The sequence below is a fragment of the Nyctibius grandis genome, chromosome 3 (assembly GCF_013368605.1).
Source record: "Nyctibius grandis isolate bNycGra1 chromosome 3, bNycGra1.pri, whole genome shotgun sequence".
NCBI classification, from domain to species: Eukaryota; Metazoa; Chordata; class Aves; order Nyctibiiformes; family Nyctibiidae; genus Nyctibius; species Nyctibius grandis.
In genome coordinates, this window is record NC_090660.1 from 80362693 (window position 1) to 80385789 (window position 23097).

General features: G+C 37.5%; 1 protein-coding gene across 3 annotated transcripts in view; it reads left to right on the top strand.

Annotated features, from left to right (window-relative positions):
* The window catches only part of ZC2HC1A (zinc finger C2HC-type containing 1A), a 40170-nt gene that overhangs the window by 10472 nt on the left and 6601 nt on the right, over positions 1 to 23097 (top strand). Inside the window, exons 2-8 of one of the 3 annotated variants that reach the window (XM_068396468.1) lie at positions 1897 to 1970; positions 2696 to 2812; positions 3021 to 3156; positions 6342 to 6490; positions 7488 to 7587; positions 8502 to 8610; positions 19258 to 19380. In XM_068396468.1, coding sequence (XP_068252569.1) covers positions 1897 to 1970; positions 2696 to 2812; positions 3021 to 3156; positions 6342 to 6490; positions 7488 to 7587; positions 8502 to 8610; positions 19258 to 19380 — 808 coding nt within the window. Of the gene's footprint in view, positions 1 to 1896; positions 1971 to 2695; positions 2813 to 3020; positions 3157 to 6341; positions 6491 to 7470; positions 7588 to 8501; positions 8611 to 19257; positions 19381 to 23097 lie in introns of all 3 variants that reach the window. The other 2 variants (XM_068396469.1, XM_068396470.1) reach the window with 2 other exon arrangements.

The following is a 23097-nucleotide window of genomic DNA, read 5'->3' on the forward strand; positions in this document are numbered from 1 at the left end:
GTGACAAGGGCCTATTCATGTCTACATGAAAAAGGTACATAAATGAATTAAAGATATGAACATAAATGATTTAAACTGCAGAACACTTCATATGATTTGTGATTCTTAAAATGGAATGTGCTCTGTAGTGTATTAATACAATTAATACGTTATACGTAGTTGCATACTGATGATGAACTTCATTCAAGTAGTTGAAAAAGGCAGAAATAGACCTAACAGTTGCTTATTGGTACTAGAAATCTCACTCAGTTTTAATCTTTGCATTTGGAAAAAAAGTGTTCCAGTGGGAATCATGGCTACTTGAATCTACATTTGTTTGCCATGAAACATTTTGTTAAGTTTTTCATTTTCTTTAGGACTGGTCCTACAGTTAATTGACAAGTATGTATGTTTAGATGGAAGATTGTTTTCCACTTGGGAACTGGGAACAAAAACTGATCAAATCATTGAACATTGCTATGTTCATAACTTTGTTGGTTTAAGCCACTAGTTTGTCTAAAATACAAGTCAATTCAAAGTGTTTTTGTTTTAACTTTGTATAAATAGAAGGAGCTGTATTGTCTGCAATAATCAGACTGAGTACAGAGAAAGCAACTAGTAATTCTCAAACTTAATCCAAATTTACAGCCTCTTTATTGATGTATACGTGATATAAAAATATCCCTGTATCTCTGGTACAGTACTAAATATAATAGATGCCTGTTATTGGGAAACCCTATGGAGTTTTTCATCTCTGCCATGAGTCCTTTGCATAATGTGTACTCTATGAATATATTTGCTTGCACGGGCTTGGATACTTTGATTTGTTGGTCTTTATCTCTCTGTGAATCTGTCATATGTCAAGTATACCATTTACATTTTTGTTACCAGTGCTTGAATAGCAACATCAGAAATGCTTTTGTAAGCTGTGAGTATAATCTGAAAAAAAATATATAGTAAAAATAGCATTCAAGAATTTTTCTTTCCAATAGAAAGTTGAATAGTTTAACTTTGTGGTGGAGAATAAGTGATGGGATGTGACTTTGTCCTGAGTTCAGCTGGGATAGAGTTAATTTTCACAAGAAGCTGGGAGGGGACACAACCAAGATAACTGACCCGAACTAGCCAAGGAGATATTTGATACCATGTGACTATTCAATGCCATATGACATCATGCTCAGAATATAACCAGGGGAGTTCGCTGGGGGAAGGTGGGATCGTGGCTCAGGAACCGTCTGGGCATTGGGTTCCAGGTGGTGAGCAATTGCAGTGTGCATCACTCACTTCATATATTCTTTTATTACTATTATTGATGTTATTATTTCCTCTCTCCTTGTGTTGTCCTATTAAACTGTCCTTATCTCAACCCATGAGTTTTTACCTTTTTTTTTTTTTTTTTTGTTCTGATTCTCTTTGCCATCTCACTGTGGGAGGGGAAGAGTGAGCGAGCAGCTGCATGATACTTAGTCACTGGCTGGGCCTAAACCATGACAGGCTTATATTTGATGCTGTAACAGGTGATTCCCTTCCACAGACACAGAAATATCCACTAAATATTGTTATTTTTGGTGTGTGTTTGGGCTGTTGATGTGACTTGCAATGAATCTGTTATTTGCATGTTGACATACAGGCATCCCTTTAAAGGTGCAGAGTTTGGTATTGTGAATTATCAGAATTGATGCTGACATGTTACTGGGCCTGACTGCTTCCAAAAGTACGTAAGGTCTTGTGTATCATCTTTTCCTTTCTGATCTGCACAGTCTCTGCATAGTTCAAAGGATGTATACTTTTACAGCAGCAACTGTTGTTATTGCTAAGTATATGAGGTTGGCAATCTAGGAGGAAGTTTTTATCACGGATTTGAACAAATTTTCTTATAGAAGTATGTTTGTTTTTTTGTTTTTTGTTTTTTTTAAGGTGAGGTTACAGTGCAAACTGGAGATCTGCTGCCGTGTAGGATTTGTGGAAGGACTTTCTTTCCAGTAGCACTGGTAAGTGGTATGAGCACTGTTGGCTTTTAGATCTGATAAGTTGATATGGGATGCAATGGTCAGTATAGCTAAATAAAGTAGAACTAGATGCTTGGTGTTGGTGGTTTCTTTATACTTTTTTTTCCCAAATAATGATTGATTCCAGTTGTCTGCATTTTGAAGCTCCTTAGAAGGAGGTTAATTTTATTTCAGCATCCCATCACTTTCTGAAAATACATGCTTCTAAAAGCATCTTCTCTAGGGTCACAGAATCATTCCTTGCTTCTGTAGATGTAATCCCTAGCATAATGCAGTCTCAGATAGTAAATGATGGTTTTTTAGCCGTCTTCAGAATACTGTGTTCTCCAGTCTGAATAGAAATTGGTCTGTCCTTAAATATGAATATGGATTTCTGACACTTCTTATTTGTCTTGCCACTCAATGCAAATGCTGTCTACCTACCATCAAATTTTTATTTGCAAGGAGCTAATACAGATGTCTCCTATTTTTCTTCCTCATTGTGTAAGTTTTTGTGACCATATAGATGCATTTGTGAATTCCTGTAGTTCTGTTCTAAAAGTAGTGGCTGGCATAAATATTTGTGTGAAAGCAGTCTGATCTTATTCATCAAGAGCTGGGCCTTGTTTGCTCATTGGCATATTGAGAAAGAGGAAAATAACATGTTAATAACTTCTATTTTCAAAACTAAGTTCTATATTCTCCCTTTGTTTTATTTCTGCTTGTAGAAAAAGCATGGACCCATTTGCCAAAAAACTTCTGCCAAGAAAAGGAAGACATTTGATTCCAGCCGACAGAGAGCGGAAGGAACTGACATTCCCACAGTAAAACCTCTTAAGCCACGGGTATGTTATAATTTAATCTGCGTATGAACATTTTAGGCAAGATCTATATGCATTATAATAAGGCTTATTTCTGCTGGCAATTTGTGATACTTAGATTTCTTCCAGATCCTAGTTGATCTAACTGTAATGTTGGGTGCTAAAATAAGGCATGTACTTAGCTTGAAGTAAGCTTCAAACATATAAAGCTCTTTCTTTTTTGGCTTCTTAGCCAGAACCACCCAAAAAGCCTTCCAACTGGAGACGAAAGCACGAGGAATTTATAGCAACTATACGAGCAGCCAAAGGACTTAATCTTAAAGATGGTGGAAAACTCCCTCCACCACCTCCACCATCATATGACCCTGGTATGTAAAAAAATTGAGTTCTTTAGAGATTTTTTTTTTTTTAAAGTTAATTTGTAAAAAATTGAATTGGAAAGGAATTTGCTGGAATACAATATTCACAAGTTCTTGAAGATGACTCTCTGACTATCCCTGTGCGTATGCTGGTTTGTGACTGTGGGTCTGGGTGGCTAGCATGCTGTGTAGGTTTCAAAGCCCATGACTTTGTTTTTAATGCATCAAGAGGTAGTTGTGGCCAACTTGCAGCTTGCTACTGTTTTACAAACCATAGGCTGGACAAATTGTTTCAACACCTTCTTTCTGTCCATAGCAGTGAAACTGCTCAGAAAGAGCAGACTACCTTTTTAATTAGCTGTTGATGCTGGACACCCACAATCTATCTGCGTTATAGGAATGCACATTAACTACGTTCTTCAAATGTAGTCTCTCCCATTTTGTCCTGAATTCACATTTGATATCATGTGTGCAGTGTGTGTGTAGTGTGCGTGTGATCCTTCCTCATATGGTGGGAGTAGTTGTGTTCTGGGCATGTGAGATGTGTGGGATTTGTATTAACAAGGGAGTAACAGTCCTTGGGTACCTTCAGAACTGAGGCTGGGTAAAGTGTTGAAGCAGTCTGATGATAGTGAGAAGGAAATATACTTTTCAGTTAACTTCTATGATGTGATAATAGGTTGGAGAATATATTTCTTCCTCTTGTCCTAAGAGCTAAACCATTTGATCAGCTCAGTGGCTATTTTCAGAAAGATTGGGAAAAACAGAAAAAATCATCTGTTTGCTTCTGCCTGTCAGTGGTCAAGTGAGGACGTGAGTGTTCCCTACCTTGTTTCTCTACAGGGAACATGTTAGTCCAGTATTAGGATCCAATGGGGTCTCCCCGCGCAGGTTTAATAGCTGGCCCAGCTTTAAACCGTGACAGCATTCATAATAAGAAGTGAAGTTGTATTATTCAGCATTCAGTACGCTCTATCTAGAAATGCCATATGCATTTGAAAGTAAAGTAAAACCAATAGCTAATGCTGTGGATAAGAAACATAAGGCTCTTGTAAGGAAAGGATCATTAATAATCTAGTTATAGGTTCTGAATTACAAGCAGAAGAGCCCGGAACTAAATCTAGCTTGGAAAGCTACTAAAATGATGCTCCCTTGGTTCCAGAGACCACAAATGAGTTTGAAGTGAAGGAATTAACTCTATTCAGCCTGCTTGAAAGCAGGTAGGAGGTAAAGGGAAGAGAAACGTATTGGGCCTCTGTTTCTCTTCGTTCTGTTTTTTACTTTTTCCAAGCTGAGTTTTACTGTTTGTAGTCTTCTGGCTTCAGGAATGGGTAAGACTGCTGCTGCAGTGGGTAAGACTTAGGAGGAGGGAACCAGGAATGAAGAGAAGATGCACAAATTGATCAGTGGATTCTCATCCCACAAACAGAACAGAACAAAAATAGAGCAGGGGCAGCTACCCTTGCTCCTTTTCCACTTTATGTGTAGGAGAGTGGGAGAATTAATGTTTGGTATCGTGAAGTATATCCATCCTCTCCTACTCAGTTCTGTCTTTGGCATGCCTATTTCTAACTAGCTGCAATTCTTTTTCCTTTAAAATAAAAGAATTCTGTTTAATATTTCCTACTCAGTTGCATGCTTTGAGTTTACAAATGAGCAGTATTGCTGGTTCTTTGATCTCTTGTTCCACCTTTTCCTTAGAAGAAGTGGGGAATAGCCTCAGGATATTAAGAAGGACCTTAAGTCACCCCATTTGCATTGAACTTGACTGCATGTGTGTACTGCCCACTTATTTTTATCAGTTTGTATTTTATAAAGCTTACATTGAATCCTAACAGTTCTTCTGGACAGTACAAACAGTACTTCCACACAGCCAGGTGGCTGACTGGCGCTAAGCATTTTACAAAAGGATGAAGATACAATCCCTGATTTTTAAAAGAGTGTACATTAATCCTCTACAGCCTGATCCATTTACTTTAGTGGGCTTTGAAAGTCTTCTGTGGGAACTGAGCTGTGCCCTAGCTAGAAATGTCTTTTCTTATCTAGGGGCTTACATAGCTGCTTCATTAATCTGTTTTGCTTTTTTTATCTTTCTTTTTTTAAAAAAAAAAGACTTTGTTTGGGCCTATCTTGGTTTGACCATACAGACATTATAGTTATTTTTCTTCTGAGTTTCTGTCTCTTCAGAATAGTTTGTTTGAGTATTGTGACAGTAGTGGAGTTTATGTAAAATAAATAAATAAAAAATCGTTGTTATCACATGAGATTCCCATGCTGTCACTTCTGTGAAGGATTCCTATGTTCTTCCTGTGTCCCTTGCTTACACTTCTTGGGTCACAGTTCATGGTTTGGTGGCCACTCCATCATTTGACTTAATCAAAATTCTTTGTTAATTTAAAGGGATAACTACTTAAGCCAGATCTGCTACACTTGGAGTAGTAACATGTAATCGAAATCTTACTTTGGATTGTATAATATCTAACTGTTATCTTGGAGGCAGTGGCTGTTGAATCTCTCCTCATTTTTTTCAATACATTTCTAAAATCACCTGGGAACATGCTAATTTAACCTGCTTTGCCAGTGTCCAGCTCTTCTGAAGCTTGTGTTTACATGATTTTGAATATTGTATTGGGGAATTCAGCATCCATGTCTCTAGACACTAAAATGTCTATCTGAAACTGCAATCCAAACATTTTACTCTCCAAGAGGTATTCCAGGGGGTATATTTCCAGCATAAGATGTGGGATCTTTTAGTATTTTAAACATAGCCTTCCTGTTTTTTTCCCCAATGCTAGTAATAATATTTCCTGCAAATAGTACTGTTTGTAATGTGACTACATTAATCTTGAAAAATAATAGAGCCACCAATTACCCTGTTTTGCATGTCTCTATAGATGTCTCTTAATTTTGGCTGGATTTCCTCTGATTATTTTTTTGTTAAATTTCCAATTTTTTTAATGATCATTTCCAGTATTGCAGTTAGTATTTCTCAGTCCTCTAAAAACTGCCAGAGGAAACAGATTTTTGTCCACAGATGTGGACAGCATTCTTTTCCCCAGCAATATATATTTCATTTTCAGATTCAAGAGCCCCTAATTTTCTCTGGGGGTGGGGCTGGGGCTGGTCTTTAAAAGACTTTAAAACACTTTATTTTTTAAAAAACATTATTAATGTTAGGTTTTTATGTTTTTAAGATTACATTCAGTGTCCATATTGTCAGAGGAGATTTAATGAAAATGCAGCTGACAGACACATCAATTTCTGTAAGGAACAAGCAGCACGTATTACTAATAAGGGAAAATTGGCAGCTGATACCAAAGGGAAGCTTCCTACTCGAACACAGGTGAACTACAACATTTTTCTAACTTGTAACTTGCATTTGACATCAAATCAAGCTTGTTAAATAGTGAATTGCTCTTAAACAGAATTAACTTTTATTCTGTAATTTTACTATTTGCACTAGACTGAAATTAGACACTAAGCATGGAAGAGGTTTTTGCTTTCTTACAGAGTTGCAGAGATCCACAAATCAGATGGCAGCAGTTGTAAAGCCCAAAACAGTCATAAATATAATTCAGAGATTTGTGAAAATGATGGGTGAGGGTACCAGCAGAGGGTAGAGATGCAGTGTTTGTAAAGGAAGTTGAATTTCTGTTGTGCAAGTTTTCTAAATCCAATTTAAGACTGTTCCTTAAGTGAACAAACAAAGGTACATGCCTATAGGACAACTGACAGCAAAATTTTGGCTAGTTAGAGGCTTAAAGGAATACAGGCATATTAAGGTAAGAGCTGCAGTAGTTAACTTACAGTGGAAACAAATGAAGGATTAAAGTGTAGGTGTGTTTTCATTTAGTGATAATGCTCATTTTTCTGGAACCTGTGAAGTGTTAAACAGACATAAGCAGTTAATGATTCTTGCACTGTATTCTGAATCAGTGCTGGGACTGGTCCAGAGCACACAGGTGAAAGTAAGATCTGAAAGGCACAAATGATCCTGCCCTTGAGTATTCTTTTTAAAATTAACTGGTAATGAGGTGATAATGCTAAGCTCATGAGACAGCTATGGAAAAAGATGAGAAAAGCTGTAGAAAAGCAGAAGATACAAAGACATGCACTTAAATGAAAAAACAAAACCACTGAGTAAAGTTAGATAACCTTTCCTACTGGATTATCTGTATGTATAAGCAAGCAGACTAGTGGAAACCATTTGCATGATCCTGTACCAGAAGCAGTTTACCTAGTAGGTAATTGTTGTTTTCCCACAGTACCTGAGATAAGTACCTATCGTGTTATATAGTTTGATTTAATTGCTTAAATTTCTAGGTTGTATTTTGTTACAGTACAAACCTGCTGCAATTAAGAAGATGCCTTCTGTGGGATCAACACCATCACCATCATCACGCTTACCACAGCCAAGTGGTGTTAGCAAAACTGTTGTAGGTATGAAATAAATGTTATGAATTTTCCATTTCCTTTCTAAATATTAGTTCTCAAACTATACAGTAAAAGTAGTATAATTTTAATATCTGGAAAAATTTCTACAGCATTGCCCACTGATTTAAACTGACAAAGTAAAAAAAATTGTAGGAGGAGCTCCGCGTTACATGAGTTGATAAGATGGCATCTGTTTTTCATAACACAATTTTTTTTAATCAACGTTATTCTGACATGATTTTTTTTGACTTACATATATGATGGCTGTGTACTTTATTGTTGAAATTGATATAGTGATTTGTAAAAACTCATTTATAAAGTTGGAAGGGGCACTGATTGGCATCTATCCAGCAAGACCTGAGCACATAGGATCCTCTTGTGATTTATGTATCGAGTCAAATTAGGCTTTTTCCCTGAATTGAACCTGCAAAATCATTCTGTGTAGTAATGCATAAGTGTATCTAACACTGATCTCTCACCTGAGAATTTTTGTTGCTTAATTCTGTAACTAATTTGTATGCTGAATATGATCATGAAATGGTGAAAATACATACTCAAGCCATGTATATGATAATTATGCAAACACCAGTCTTATCTGATTTCAGATATCAGATATCAAACATGTTCTGCTTGTACATACTTTGACATTCTAGACTACTTTGCTTTCCTTTTCCTTTCTGAAGAAAGTAATTGAGATCCAATGTTTTTTATTAGAATAGAGCAATCTCATTTTTTTCCAGAAATTTACAGAAAATACGCATACTCGCTTTTTCCTAGTATCTTGACACTTGTTCATATCTTGATATTTCTAAAACTCTTGTTTTGGACTTTACTACTAAAAATATATATAATGAATTGTATCATTCCAACAGCAAAATCTTACTTTTTCTTATGTTTCCATGCTTGGTTTCAACTGCAAGGTGCCTCTTCAGGTAAAGCACTACCTTCGTCTGGATCCAGTGGGAGCAAAATTCAGACATTATCACCAGCTCATAAAAACTCATTGGGAATGGTGAACCCACAAGCAGGGTAAGTTTCCATTTAATGTTGACATTCATACTTTATTTCATTATTTATGTTGTGCTAGTCCTATAAGTCTCTGTGGTCTGTTTCACTTGCATTTTTTTTCCTGTAAGCTTCAGAAGGGCAGTGTTTTGAATTTATCCTGTATTTAGAATCACAGAACTGTTTTGGTTGGAAAAGACCTTTAAGTTTATCAAGTCCAACCATTAACCTAGCGCTGCCAAGCCCACCGCTAAACCATGTCCCTAAGCACCACATCTACACGTCTTTTAAATACCTCCAGGGATGGTGACTCAACCACTTCCCTGGGCAGCCTGTTCCAATGTTTGACAACCCTTTCGGTGAAGAAATTTTTTCTGATCACAGAATCACAGAATGTTAGGGATTGGAAGGGACCTCGAAAGATCATCTAGTCCAATCCCCCTGCCGGAGCAGGATTGCCTAGACCATATCACACAGGAACGCGTCCAGGCGGGTTTTGAATGTCTCCAGAGAAGGAGACTCCACAACTTCTCTGGGCAGCCTGTTACAGTGTTCGGTCACCCTCACCATAAAGAAGTTTTTCCTCATATTTATGTGGAACCTCCTGTGTTCCAGCTTGCACCCATTGCCCCTTGTCCTGTCAAGGGATGTCACTGAGAAGAGCCTGGCTCCATCCTCATGACACTTGCCCTTTCCATATTTATAAACATTAATGAGGTCACCCCTCAGTCTCCTCTTCTCCAAGCTAAAGAGACCCAGCTCCCTCAGCCTCTCCTCATAAGGGAGATGTTCCACTCCCTTAATCATCTTCGTGGCTCTGCGCTGGACTCTCTCTAGCAGTTCCCTGTCCTTCTTGAACTGAGGGGCCCAGAACTGGACACAATATTCCAGATGCGGCCTCACCAGGGCAGAGTAGAGGGGGAGGAGAACCTCTCTTGACCTGCTAACCACACCCCTTCTAATACACGCCAGGATGCCATTGGCCTTCTTGGCCACAAGGGCACACTGCTGGCTCATGGTCATCCTGCTGTCCACTAGGACCCCCAGGTCCCTTTCCCCTACGCTGCTCTCCAACAGGTCTGTCCCCAACTTGTACTGGTACATGGGGTTGTTCTTGCCCAGATGCCCAATCTAAACCTCCCCTGATGCAACCTGAGGCCGTTTCCTCTTGTCCTATCACTTTTCACTTGGGAGAAGAGACCAACACCCACCTCGCTACAACCTTTTATAAGCATAATTAATGTTTAAGGAACATTGGAGTAGGCAAGGATGCGTTTTCTAATGTTGAAATAACAGCGAAGGACATAAAGTGATAAAACTAGATATAAATAGATTAAAAAGTTACAGAATATGCAGAAGTGGTTGGAACAATTTTTTTCTTTGTAAAAGTGAAAAGACTTAAAGGATAAAACATTAGGCATAATTTCCTGCAATTTGTGGAAATAAAAGAAAGAGGCCTCTGCCACAGACCACAAGCCAGTTGTGACAGGATCTTCCCTCTTAACACAAAAGGATGGATACTTTCCCTCTTCCCTTTCCTATCTTAAAATACTCAAGAGACAACACATGAATGAGCACAAATAAGGGAGCAGAAACCAGTGCTCTACAACAGCAACAAGAAAGCCGTAGATGTAGATTACTAGAGTTCAGTGAAAGTGCTGCTGTGATCAAGGCTGTTACTGATATTTTGCTGGGGGATAGTCAGTGCAGATTATCTCAAAAAAGAAATGAAGGAATTGAAGAAAAGTAGTGCAATTTTACAGAGGTTTGAGAAGCACCAAGGAGCACTGAGAGAAAACATAAAAAATACAACAATGTGATTGCAGTTATATCATTGGTGATTGAAGAAGACTTCTTCCTATAAAAATGAGTATCAGATTAGGTGAAGGCTGTATAAGGTGAAGAAAAACAACAGCTTAAGTTTGTGAGGAAGAGGAGGGACATTCTGAAAGAACTCATGGGTATACACAGCTTTATTAATTACATAAAACTAGTGATTTTTAGTTTTTAGCTCTTAAGTCTTACAAGTTACCCACAAGTACGAATTACAGCTTTGTCACACCTCTCTTCTGCCACCATGTAGCATGAGGATGTGGTTCCGTCCCTCCTTGCTTGACCCACTTGTACTAAGTCTTTCAGCCACAGACTGGAGGCAGAGTCCGTGAGTTTGTCAACAATTTCACCACCATCTCCCCCCTGCTCCGGTCTCCTGAAGCAGTCTTTGGTCTACAAGTCAGCTTCAGTACTGTTTGTAGGCATCTATGCTTCTACTGTCAGAAAATCACACCCTCTTTTATGCACTGACTGATTTTTATATCCCATTTCTCCTTTTTCCTCTGACCCCTTGCCACGCCATTTTCTGGGCCTTTTTTCATCACTTCTGCCCACTCTCCTCTCAAATAAGCAACATCACTCTGATTTTGTTTTCTCCATTGGTCCCCATTTTGTCCAGTCTGTACCCAAAATTGATGTTTCTGATAGTTATCTAGGTAACTTCAGCCGTATCTGGTGTTACTGGTATGGTTACCCAGGTACAGGTTGCCCTACAAGGTTCTAACGCACAAAAGATCTCCAAAACTCCCCTTAGGTTATCTAGTCACACTGATTATGTATTACTTACCTTACAGGCTTCCTAAGTCAAATAATTTGACTTTAACCTTTGTACCTCTACTGAGCTCAAATTAAGCAAGCACTTGCTTATCTTCAAAGCAAATGCTTTGCATGCCAGAGCAGCATATTTTTTCATAACTCTGCTGTTATGCTCACACAGCAACCGTCTCTCTCTTAGCTGAGTAAGGACAAGTCATTGGCCTTGATGTGTTCTTTAGACAGTCTCTAGCTTTCTTGTGGAGGCTGTCTCAGTAGGGGCCCAGGAGGACCTGTTGCTCACACAAAGATTATTAGGACTTTTAAGATGGAAGTGGTTATAGTATATTTATAGTCTTAAGAAATGGAGCCAGAAAAGCCTGTTTTAGGGGAAACAAGAATGTGATGTGAAATTGGTGAAGCGACTGGAACTTGAAGAGAATGAGCCCTTCAGTCTCCAATGTTAAGGACAAGATCATGCAAGGAGTAGGAACGTAAGCTGAGAGGACAAAGATAATCTTTCTATTACTGAAAAAACAAGTTTTCTATGGAGGGAAAGGAGGGAATGACTTGAGCAAACCAACAAAAAATAGCTGGGTTGTGGGACTCAGTTAAACAAGCATTAGAATTCTTTAATTGTGAGATGACACAATGAAAAGAGAAAACACATGCAATGGAAAAGCTTTGTTTGATTAAAAGATCTCTGATAAAGATCCTCTGCAGTTTAAGAGCAAAAATTAGAAGAAGCAGGGGCTGAAGGGGATGTGATAGGACAAAATAGTGTATTTGGAAGAAAGGAAGGATGACTGTGAAGCAACAAACTTGAAGATGGAACAGAACCAATTGGAAGTTGCCAGTGCTGCTGCTCTTGTTGCCAGTGCACGTATTTTATGTGGGGGCAGTTGTGGAATCAATCCTTTCATTCCTTTTGCAATGTGTTTTACTAAAAGACAAGTTCAAGTTCATGTACATATGAATTTCGTAATACTAGGAGTTCCCAGCAGCAGCCCTCGTAGAGGATAGGACATGGGGAAGACTAAATAAATTGAAACTCTGTGAACATTAGAACTGTGGAAAATGAATGGGAGAAGTTGAGAAGTCAAGATGAAAGCCTTTGAAATCATCAAATGGTTTGGTTTCAAAGGGACTTTTAAAGATCATCCAGTCCATTTCTCCCCTGCCATGGGCAAGGACATCTTTCACTAGATCAGGTTGCTCAAAGCCCCATCCAACCTGACCTTGAACACTTTCAATGATGAGGCATCCACAACTTCTCTGGGTAACCTGTTCCAATGTCTCACCACCTTCATAAAAAAAAAAAAAAATTCTTCCTTATATCCAATTCAACCTACCTTCTTTCAGTTTAAAACCATTGCCTCTTGTCCTGTCACTACAGGCCTTGGTAAAAACCCTCTCTCCATATTCTTACAAGCTTCCTTTAAGTATTGAAAGGCTGCAATAAGGTCTCCCCAGAGCCTTCTGTTCTTGAGGCTGAACAACCCCAACCCTCTCAGCCTTTCTTCATGGGAGAGGTATGCCAGTTCTCTGATCATCTTCGCAGCCTTCCTCTGGACTCGCTCCAACAGGTCCATGTCTTTCCTGTGCTGAGGGCTTCAACAGCTAGATGCAGTACTCCAGGTGGGGTCTCAGCAAAGCAGAGTAGAGGGGCAGAATCACCTCCCTTGACCTGCTGGCCATGCTTCTTTTGGTGCAGTCCAGGATACAGTGGGCCTTCTGGGCTGCAAGCTCACATTGCCAGCTCATGTCTAGCTTTTTCATCCACCAGTACGCTGAAGTCCTCCTCTGCAGGGCTGCTCTCAATTCCTTCATCCCCCAGCCTGTGTTGATAAACAGGGTTGCCCCGACCCAGGTGCAGGACCTTGCACTTGGCCTTGTTGAACTTCATTCACCTGGGCCCACTTCTCAAGCCTGTCAAGGTCCCTTGTATAGCATACCTTCTGTGAAGCGTGTCAGCTGCACCAGTCAGCTTGGTGTCATCTGCAGACCTGCTGAGGGTGCACTCAGTCCCACTATGTACATCATTGCTGAAGATATTTAATAGTATCAGTCCCAGAACAGACCCTTGAGGGACACCACTCATTACTGTTTTTCACTGAGACATTGAGCCATTGACTGTAACCTTTGGACGCGGCCATCCAGTTTCTTATCTATCTAACAGTCCATCTGTCAAATCCATATCTGTCCAACATAGTGGCAAAACTGTTGTGGGGGACTGTATCAAAGGCCTTGTAGAAGTCCAGGTAGATGACATCAGTAGGTTTTCCCTTGTCCACTGATGCAGTCACTCTATCGTAGAGGTTCACTAGGTTATTCAGGCACAATTTGCTGTTTGTGAAGCCATGTTGGCTGTCTTTAATTACATCTCTACCTTCCATATGTTTCAACAAATCACAGGACTCTGTTACTCTTCGTGTTAAATGAAGAAACACATTGTAATAGGAAGAGGGTTGCTGGGTTGCCCTGAATGGTGAAGATCTTTGTTTTTCTTTGCCTTGCATCAGACTTCAGCTTTTTTGTTCCTGCTGCTCTCTCTTCGTGTGTTTTCTCAGAATTGTAAAATCTGGTAATAGTGATTTAGGTCATTGTGAGAAATGAGAGCCTATAGAGAATCATCAGGTTATGGGTGTGTCATAGATAACTGTGATGTAATCAGAGTCTGTTTATATTTCAGAAGCACAAATGAATGGGGTGTGAGAATACAGGAAAGGGTCATCTTCTGCAGTTCTGGAAAACGGCATAAGATGAATGTGAGCAAAAGGAAATTATTTTTATCAGAAGCAAGGGGGATTAGGTTGGACAGGCATAGCATGATAACAAGTGAATGTTACCACAGGCAGAGAGGTGGATTAGTATGTGAAACATTGATCAGTGTGAGAGAGAAATAGTGATATGGGGAAGAAAGAAGAGGTGGAAAGGCTGGTTAGAGAAGGATGTCATTCAAAACAATGTGGAGAAGGCACAAGGTGGCCGAAATGCAGAAGTTGAATTAACACCTGCTGATGAATGGCAAACAAGTAGGTCTGCAAACCACAGTAAAACAAGTCAGCTAAGATAGTTTGAAGGCATGTTTCTTACTTCAGTGATGAATCTCTGCTGTCTGGGAAAGTCTTCCCTGTTTGATAGAGTTTCTAATTGCAGTCTGTATTGGTTTGTGAGGAGGTACAGGTTTTGGTCTTCACTTGTTAACGAGGAAGTTTTATTTATTTTTACCAGTCAGTTACTCACTGGATTTACTACCTTGTATTCTGTAGTCTTCCATTTCCTCTTCGGAAGCTTGGAGGAAGACTTGTGATGTGACCAAGCCAAATAGCAGTTAATATATGGAGAGATGTTTGCACAGGTTCTCTCTGTTAACACATGCTGTTAACTGGAAATAGATGACTTCTGATTGGCATAGCTCCCAGATAATGATCTCTGCTGAGAGGCAGTGAATGTTAGCTTGGCTCATAACCTCACTTAACTGCCTACACAATTTCCAGTTTTTAACAGTATGGATGTGATGAGTGTGTTTCTGCCTGCAGTCCTTCTCACTTCTCTGTTCTAAAGAATTTATGTTCTCTTCTTGTCTTTGCTGAACAGTCCTTATGATTTCTTGCTGGTCATACTAACCAGTCTTCTCACAGATGGGTGTGTCTCTCTTCTAGGAGTTCTACCTGAGACCTAGCAATTCTTTCTTTTAGCTACTTGGCATTTACTTCTGAGAACAAGTTCGTCAGGAGTTATGTTGAAGCAAAGAGGTGTAGGAGCAGTTACAACATGGAAGAGTTAAGTGTCTCAAATTGGTCACAATTTTGCACTTAATCATCTCAGCCTCAGTATTGAGGTGTGAGGGGGAAATATGTAGGGTTCTATTGAAATACCTACCAAATTATATCAGAGCAGGGACTGAGACACTAACAGTCAACATCCTAAGTCAGAGAGTAAGAATAGTTAATACTGTAGTGACACAGATTTTAAACTTTAAAGCATCTTATAATTTAGGCTATAGCTAATTGCAGCTAGAATTATTTTACAAAATATAAGTGCTTTTAAAATTTTATAAAAATAACTTTCATTAGGACAAAACAAGATGCATTTCTTTTGCTACACTTAACGATGTAACCAGTAAAATGAAAAGCCATAGCATGAGAACTGCAATTCTGTTGTACCTAAGTCAGGCAGAGCTGGTGCTGTAAAATGTCATGCTCTTCCTTCTGGGTTGTTAGTGAACTGATTTACTGAGCACAGTGTTGCACATGTATTGTTTCGAGGGCAATCTTTCAAATGGAATGTTAAGAGATCATGTGATTTTTTTTTTTTTTTTTTTTTCCTTGGCAAATATTTAAGAGCCTACACACTTTTTTGACCAGGTTAAATTTCAGTTCTTGCTGTAAGAACAAGCTGCTGCAGTTTGCCCTAAGGCAAACTGTAATTTTGGGTTTTTTTTACCTATTAAGTGAAATGTTCCATTTTTGCCTAGATTGTTGTAATTCCAGATTTGGCAGAGAAGTAGTGAGGCTTAATAGTAGAATTACAATTACATTGCACAATATCAAGGATGCATTATATGTATATTGGAGGGGGGCAATTTAATCACACAGTGCTTCTTTCTGTAGAATCATGGTACCTGTTTTCTGTGAAGGGGCAAGAAACGATGATTTGCTGGCTAGTGTTAACAGCCAGAAGTGGTTAAAATATACAGGCATGCAGTTTCCCTCTTGCTCTTTAGGTGGCACTCTTGAACTGCTGCCTGATAGGCATATGGAGCTGTTTGGTGCATTTGTGTTGAAGGCGAAGACTAAACGAACTGGGTCTCTAAGGTGTTTAGTTCCATAAAGGAATGATTCTTGAACTTCATTTCATATAAAGTTCAACTTCAATATCGCAGTATAATTTTTTATTTTGTATGAGCAGAATGCAACCAAATTTTATTGACTCCCTTATTAAGTCATTTTTGCTATACTATTTCTTTTTTAAATTTGAATTCTCCTCCTCTGCTCTCCAAGCAAAGGACTACTGAGAGAGCACAACACAGCATCATCAACAGAAGCTAGGTTAGTGTTAGTGAGGCTTACTTTGTACACGTAGATCAGGATGTGTCCGCTGAGCTCTGCTGTGGGAGTTTTCTTTTTCTGCCTGGACAGAGGAAGAGCACAGCCAGTTATAAGCATTAATGGAAGTATAGCAGAAGGGCATCATTTCTGAGTCCTAGAGAAGCAAGTGAGAGTCCAAGAGTAGCGTGTGACTCTGTATTGTAGTCAGTAGGAAAACCTTCATTCACTTGCGTGAAAATAGGATTTGACGTTCTTGATGTTGAAGAACTGGGAAAAGGAAAATTAATTCTACAAAAATTGTAGTTAGGCTTATATTCTGACAGTGAATCATATTAAGATCCTACGTTCGATACATATTTTGTAAGAGTACAGAGTTTAGCACTATCTTACATTTCTTGAGGGACAGGGCAGTTCTAGTAAGCTGTCAGAAGTAATCAGATCTTCGTGAGAAAAAATTGGGTAGGTTCTTCCTATCCTAAGGCTAAACAAACAGGCTAACTCCACCCCTACATGCAAACTGTTTTGCCTAGCAGAACTTGACACCACTGTTTGTGGCCAGACAGAAATCTTTTGCATGTACAGATTAATTGTCTATGCATGTTTAATTTATGAATGGTATTTCTTTTTCTGGGACGTGGAAAATTGTGATTTTTTTCAGTATGGCAAATGAACCCTTAAAAATTACTTTGTCACTTTTGTTTTGGGGATAAAACATACTATTTAATGTTAAGCTTATTGAAGTAATGCCTCCTGGGAATCATGTCTGCTAGTGACACACCCAGTACTGTCTTACAGCTGAAATGCAATATGATTGGCACACCTAACCAGTATCAGTAAATTTTAAATTCCGCTTATGTATTTGCCATACAGCACATGTAGCCTTTAAAAACATTGTATTTTTAAAATAGCTTCTTCCTTTCATTAAGACTATAACTTACACAGCTTTATTCAATGAAATCAAGGTAAACAAGAATTTGTCTTGGTGGTTTTTGCATTTCAGAAGATTCTTATGATGGTGCTTTATTTTATTAGTACATGAAAGGGCTGTCAGCTTTGGGTTTTTTGGTTTTGTTTTTTAAGTGTGGAAGAATACTGTAGTTCTTTATTTGGGCAGTATCATGACTGCTTCTAGGTTATTGTCTTTGGTATTCTATGAAGTTCTGGAGTTCACAAATTGTGTTGATAAAATGTTAAAGGTTCAGAAAAGAGCTAAGAAAATCATGATAGGTTGGAGTATGTGTCTTGCAGTGTCAAAGACCTCAGTCTTGCTTCTCAGTCCTTGGGAAATATGTAAAGAGTACATATTTGGTCAAACAGGAATTGATTAAGCATTTCCTGAGTTAATTAGTTTGAACTAGAACATCTGTTTGCGAGGTGGAGTGGGAAGAGGAACTCTAGGGGAACTTATCTTACAGTCTGCACTGTTTGGGGCTAAATTGTCAAGACTAAAATCTCAGTGTTCCTGACTTTATAAAGAATGAATATCATTTAGCATTGTTGCATTTTTGTTCCTTATGGGGAAATTTCCTTTGATGCTTTACAGATGTCATGTGGATTGCAAGGTTCACACCAGAAGCTTCCCAAAAATACAAATTATGTTGCAAGCTTTATAGGTTCTGTGCCTTTTAATATGATGTTATTGTAGAAAGAGTATGAAAAGTAGTATGATATGGGTGTTGGAGATACACCAGTGCCTTTTTTTTAATATATTTAAAGCTGTATTGAAAATAACATGCTTCCTTGACAGCAATTAGCTGTTTAGTAATTTTCTTGGCATTGTAGTTTATTAAGGTTGTATGACAAGAATCAGAAAACTGCACAGTAATTTTAAGAAATTATTTCTGTCTGTGTGAGGGTGTATTTTGTTGGTTTTGCTTGTTTGTTTTTTTTTCCTTGTGACATCCCCTTAGGGGTGGGAAGCTTACAGAAGAGCTGAGTGTCAGCTACCCAGGCATTTCCATCAATCTTGCTCGATTTGTTTCTTTATACTTCTTTAATTTCAGAAAGATCAATAAAAATACTCTTTAAGTGTCGTAATTTTCCAGTTAAGGCTTAATTTACTAGACTTTTTATGAAAATAAGAAAATTCTGTTACACTGTTGAGGTAGGGGTGGAGATATAATGGGCTTTTTGCAGGTTTTACTGTATGGTTTAGGATGCTAAAAATGCAGAACTGAACTTGAACACCTGATTTTTCTAATATAAGTTGTGATTTCTCAAAAGCTACAATTGTCCTTATGATGATGCGTGGGAGGGATGGTGGTGTGTTTTATTTTGTTGGGGTTTTTTTTTATTTAATGTTTTTAAAATTTTATTTTTAGTTTATTCTTTTTACTTTGGAAATGTTATCCATAATAGTAAAAAAGTATTAAAGTATTGCCTGTGTGTATAGTACTGTCTATTGTGAGTGGGGTTTTTGGTATTAAAACAAAGTTGGTTTTCTTTAAGGCTTTCCTCTGTTCTTTTCTAATCTCCATAAAAGAAAAGAAAATGGAAGGCATGTTATTCTCTCTGGGCACAATGTTCAGCCTTTACCAAAAAAAAAAGAAAAAGGAAAAAATTTCCTTCTTGCTAATTCTACAGTTAAGGAGGCTTGGACTTACATCTCTCTTATTTTGTAACATCTTAATAAAGTTATTGTGACTTGTAATTATGAGCCCCCTTTTTTCTAGATGTGATAAGTTTGACATTATGAAAGCTGTTCTTAAGAGAGAAAAGGCCGAATGTGAGTGCATTGTGCAGACTGTGAGGATAACTGGCATTAGTTTTTTTGTTTTGTTTAAAAAAGATTTTTAAAAATGCATTTGAAACCTAATCCAAATATAAGTCTATGAAATCCTTTCCTCTTTAAAGTAAGAAGAACCCTTTTGTTTGCTGGATTATTAAAGTCTGATTTGTATAATTTTTTAGTCAATGGAAATTTTTTGGGAATATAAATATTTAATTGTGAGTACTACTTTAATTTTTTTTTTGCGATAACTTAAATAGCAATCTAGCGTTCTCCTTATGAATACCCCTTTATATATTTTAGTAGTAAGATGGACAAGTTAGGCCCACCACTGCGAACTGGAAGAGATGTGCAAAGGTTTTATGACACTGATACAAAAACAGACAGTGCCATCAAAAGACCAAATGAGTTTTTGCCTATAAAGAAGTAAGTATTACAAATCAGCGTGGCTTATCTGTTTTGCAGAAATGTTCCTCTAAAGCGTTGGAATAGTAAAAGTGTGACCTTGACAGACATCTGCTGCCCAGTATGTCTTCAATATAAATGCTGTGGGAGAAGAGTATATAATATAATTGGTATAAGTATCTGTTTCATGCTAGGTAAACAGTTTCATAGTAGGACAGGAAGGGTGAACACTTTCCTCAGATTTGATTTCTTCTGTCACTGACTGATTATGGACTGAGAGTAATGAACTTCTGCCGTTGTAAACCTGAGATGAAACTGGATTTGCACGATGTAAAGCTGAAGTAAGCATTTAAGCCTTGTAACTGTACAAATATCTGCCTTACAGGCAAGTGTTCTATGACAAAGTAATTTTATTCTCTTAAAGTCAAATACTTATCTATCTCCTACTTCTGTAAGATGGCTGTGGTTGTCCAAGAAAGTAAGCGAGGCAGACTTTGTAATGAGAGGTGAAGTCTTTTATTAAGTCCTACTTATGTTGTATAAAGGCTTATGAATATTCATCAAGTTTAAGATTAAGTTTGGAAGAAAGGGCATTCCAATCTTTTAAAAAGGGAATAGATAATACATTGTAGTTAACCCCTTGATATAATTTGGAAGATGCCAAATTCAAATGGGCTGATTCATCATGAACAATACCTTAAAGCATATTGCAAAAGATAAATTAGTCATGAATTATGTGACATGTACATGGAATGTAATGCTTTAAATAGTAGAAATGTGTTTAAATCTCTTAATGCTGTTTTAGTGTTGTAACGAAAGCTGAAGTATCTTTGAGACAGGGCCAGAATATTTGAACTTGAGTTTCTATTTGAAGAAGCAAAAGGAATGAAGAGGGGGGAAGCTCTTCTTAGACAAACAGATTTTTTTTTTATTGTTGTTGTTGTTTTATTGTTGTTGTTCCTTGGTTAGAGCTATAAATCCTGTGAACCATCAAAAATTAGGTCAGTTTTTCATTTTATAAAACATTACTAAGATGTTGAAAATTTGGCTTAGTGAGTTACTAAACATGCTTACAATAACCCCTATCCATAGAGCAGTGATTTGATTTTTCTTCTTGAGAGAACTTCTTTAAGAGTTTAGGCATTTACTCTGCTCTTCATAACATCACTGCTGTTCTTATTCAAATGTCCACTGGGTTCGTGAATTAAATTTAGCTTCCTTGCAGGAGGTTATTCAATATATTATGTGCCAACAGCACTGGACAAATGTGAATAGCTACTAGCTGTTGTTAAATTCAGCATAGCAGCGTGGATGGTTACAGTTTATGGCAAAGGTTGCTGGACTTTGGCATGCATGCTGTTAGTCATAAGGAACTTATTTATGATTTTGCACAGAACTATGAGCTGTGGTGGGTGACAGTGATAGCTGTCAAGAATATCTGAAAACGCCCTGTCCAGGAAGCAAGCTTGGTATTTCAGTATTTTATAGCAAAATCCAACTACATTGTGAATGTGTAAATAGAAAAAGGCAAGCTACTTTTACAAATTTCTTTCAGTTTTTCATTTTGCAAGCAGTGGTAATTCAACTAGATGTACAACATGAGCTTCTTTAGGAGGGGAGATCGCCTTCAATCTTATTTCTTTTGAAATTGAGAATGGATAATAAATGTCTTCAAAGGTATGTTCAAATGTTAAGAGTTCAAGGTGGCATTAGTACGCAGCTTCATCTGCTGTCACGCTCCCCTAATACTTCACGTGGTACAACTTAGAACATGGATTTATATACCTTTGCAAAAACAAAACAAATAAAAAAATCCAACCAAGCAGAAAAAAAAAAAAAACAAAACAAAAAACAAAACAAAACAAAAAAAAACCAAACAAACAAAAAACCACAGAACTGTACAAGTAGATAGAAGTGGCAGAGGGCTGGACAGATCGGAAGAGACCAAGCTGTTGTGACAAAAGTTGAGATATCAAGAACATCTGACTTTTTTGGAAGATATCTGTCTCTGGAGATCAGATTGCAACTTAAGGATGCAATTTCAAGATTTATCATCAAATATACATGAAACCTGATGCTAATTATGTGTATAGGTCTGGGATGATTGAAGTTGTGGAGTGGCAGCCTGCTACTTCTGTAGATATACTCATCAAAATGGCAGAAATCATTGCAGTTAATTATAAGACTCATATAAAGTTTCTAGTGTGAAAATGGATTTGATTTTTTTCTGTATTTTTAGAAAATTAATTGGGAAAAAATCTACAGAAATTATGCAGAATGCTATGTTTAAACTTTTCAGAATTAAGATGTCCTGTTGAACCTTTAATGATGTTTTATCTGTTCTTGGGACTCTGCCTCCCTCAATAGACAGGGTGGACAGTGCACTTTCAATATGGCTATTCAATATTTAGATTTTTTTTTTTCCCCCCTGGTTCAATCAGTGGCCTGTATGCTGTACTAGACAACACAAAAATCATGTTAAGTCACTGATTTCTGGGAAATTTCTTTAGTATACACCTAGTATTAAAGCATCAGGTGAATTTTCAGAGTACTTAGTGGGATGAGGGTATATTATACATATTTTAGAGAAGGGAACAGTTGAAATACAGAAAAGAATAGTGGACAATTTTTCATGTTAATTTCTTTCAAATATCTAGGACTCCTAGTATTATGTTCAAAAATTATTGATTCAAAGTACACCTTGAAGAGACTTCGGTTTAAGAAATTAATGCTGTTAGTTTTGAAAAAGTAGTATGTTGGTCCCAAGTTGAAAATTCAGAGAAAACTTGAGTCAGTAATTCTTCTGCAAAAATTATTTAAAATTACGTTGAGTTCTCTGAACAGGAATTAAGGCACAATTCTGTTCTTTGTATTATTGTCTGATCATCCCTGATCCATGATGATCCATACCATTTCTGTGTCTACAGTTGAATTTTTCTTTATGTGCTTTCCTAGCTTCCATAACAAGTAACATAACAGTCCAGTATGTTTATTCCACTATTGAGCTCTAATGAATTTTACCCAATTATAAGGAAAAGTCTCCGTTCAGTGTAAAATGAGATAGGGGAAATAACACAAGACAGAGCATTTAGCATCTGTACTGTTGTGCATACTTGTAACAGTATTTCAGGTTACATTTAGAACTTTTATCCTGGAATTTTGTAACTTGTGAAAGACTGACATAACTTTTAATAGGTTTTAATTCTGATATGACTTACTGTGAAGACTGAAAAGCACTGCTTTTTTTTTTTTTTATTAACCATCTTTAGAATCTCCTTGCTAAATAAAAGGGCAGACAGGAAAACTAATGGAGAAGGTTGATGTTCTGCCCAGTGGCCAGAATCTTTGATGGTTCCACTCTACCTGTTGCATGTAGAAGCCATTCTTATTAAACTTGAATACTTCAATTAGATATTGTTTCACTTGATTTAATCTTAAATTTAGTTCCAATTTCCACTTTTGTGCTTAATCATTTGATCACTTTTCCAACACTTTTAAGTGTTTAAGTGTTGGAAGAACTGGAAAAGCCATCTTTAGCCTCCACTCACAACATGAAGGAAGAAATGTTTTATGCAACGTGTCTAAAATTCAGGAGTTATTTTGTTGTTCCTCAGTTGTGTCAGTGCTGCATTTGAAGTTACTGAAGTTGAATGCATTTCCTTACACATACTTTGAAAACCAAACCAAGACTAAGTTGTTCATAATTCTGAAAGGAGCAGTTAGGTTTATCTGAAGGGA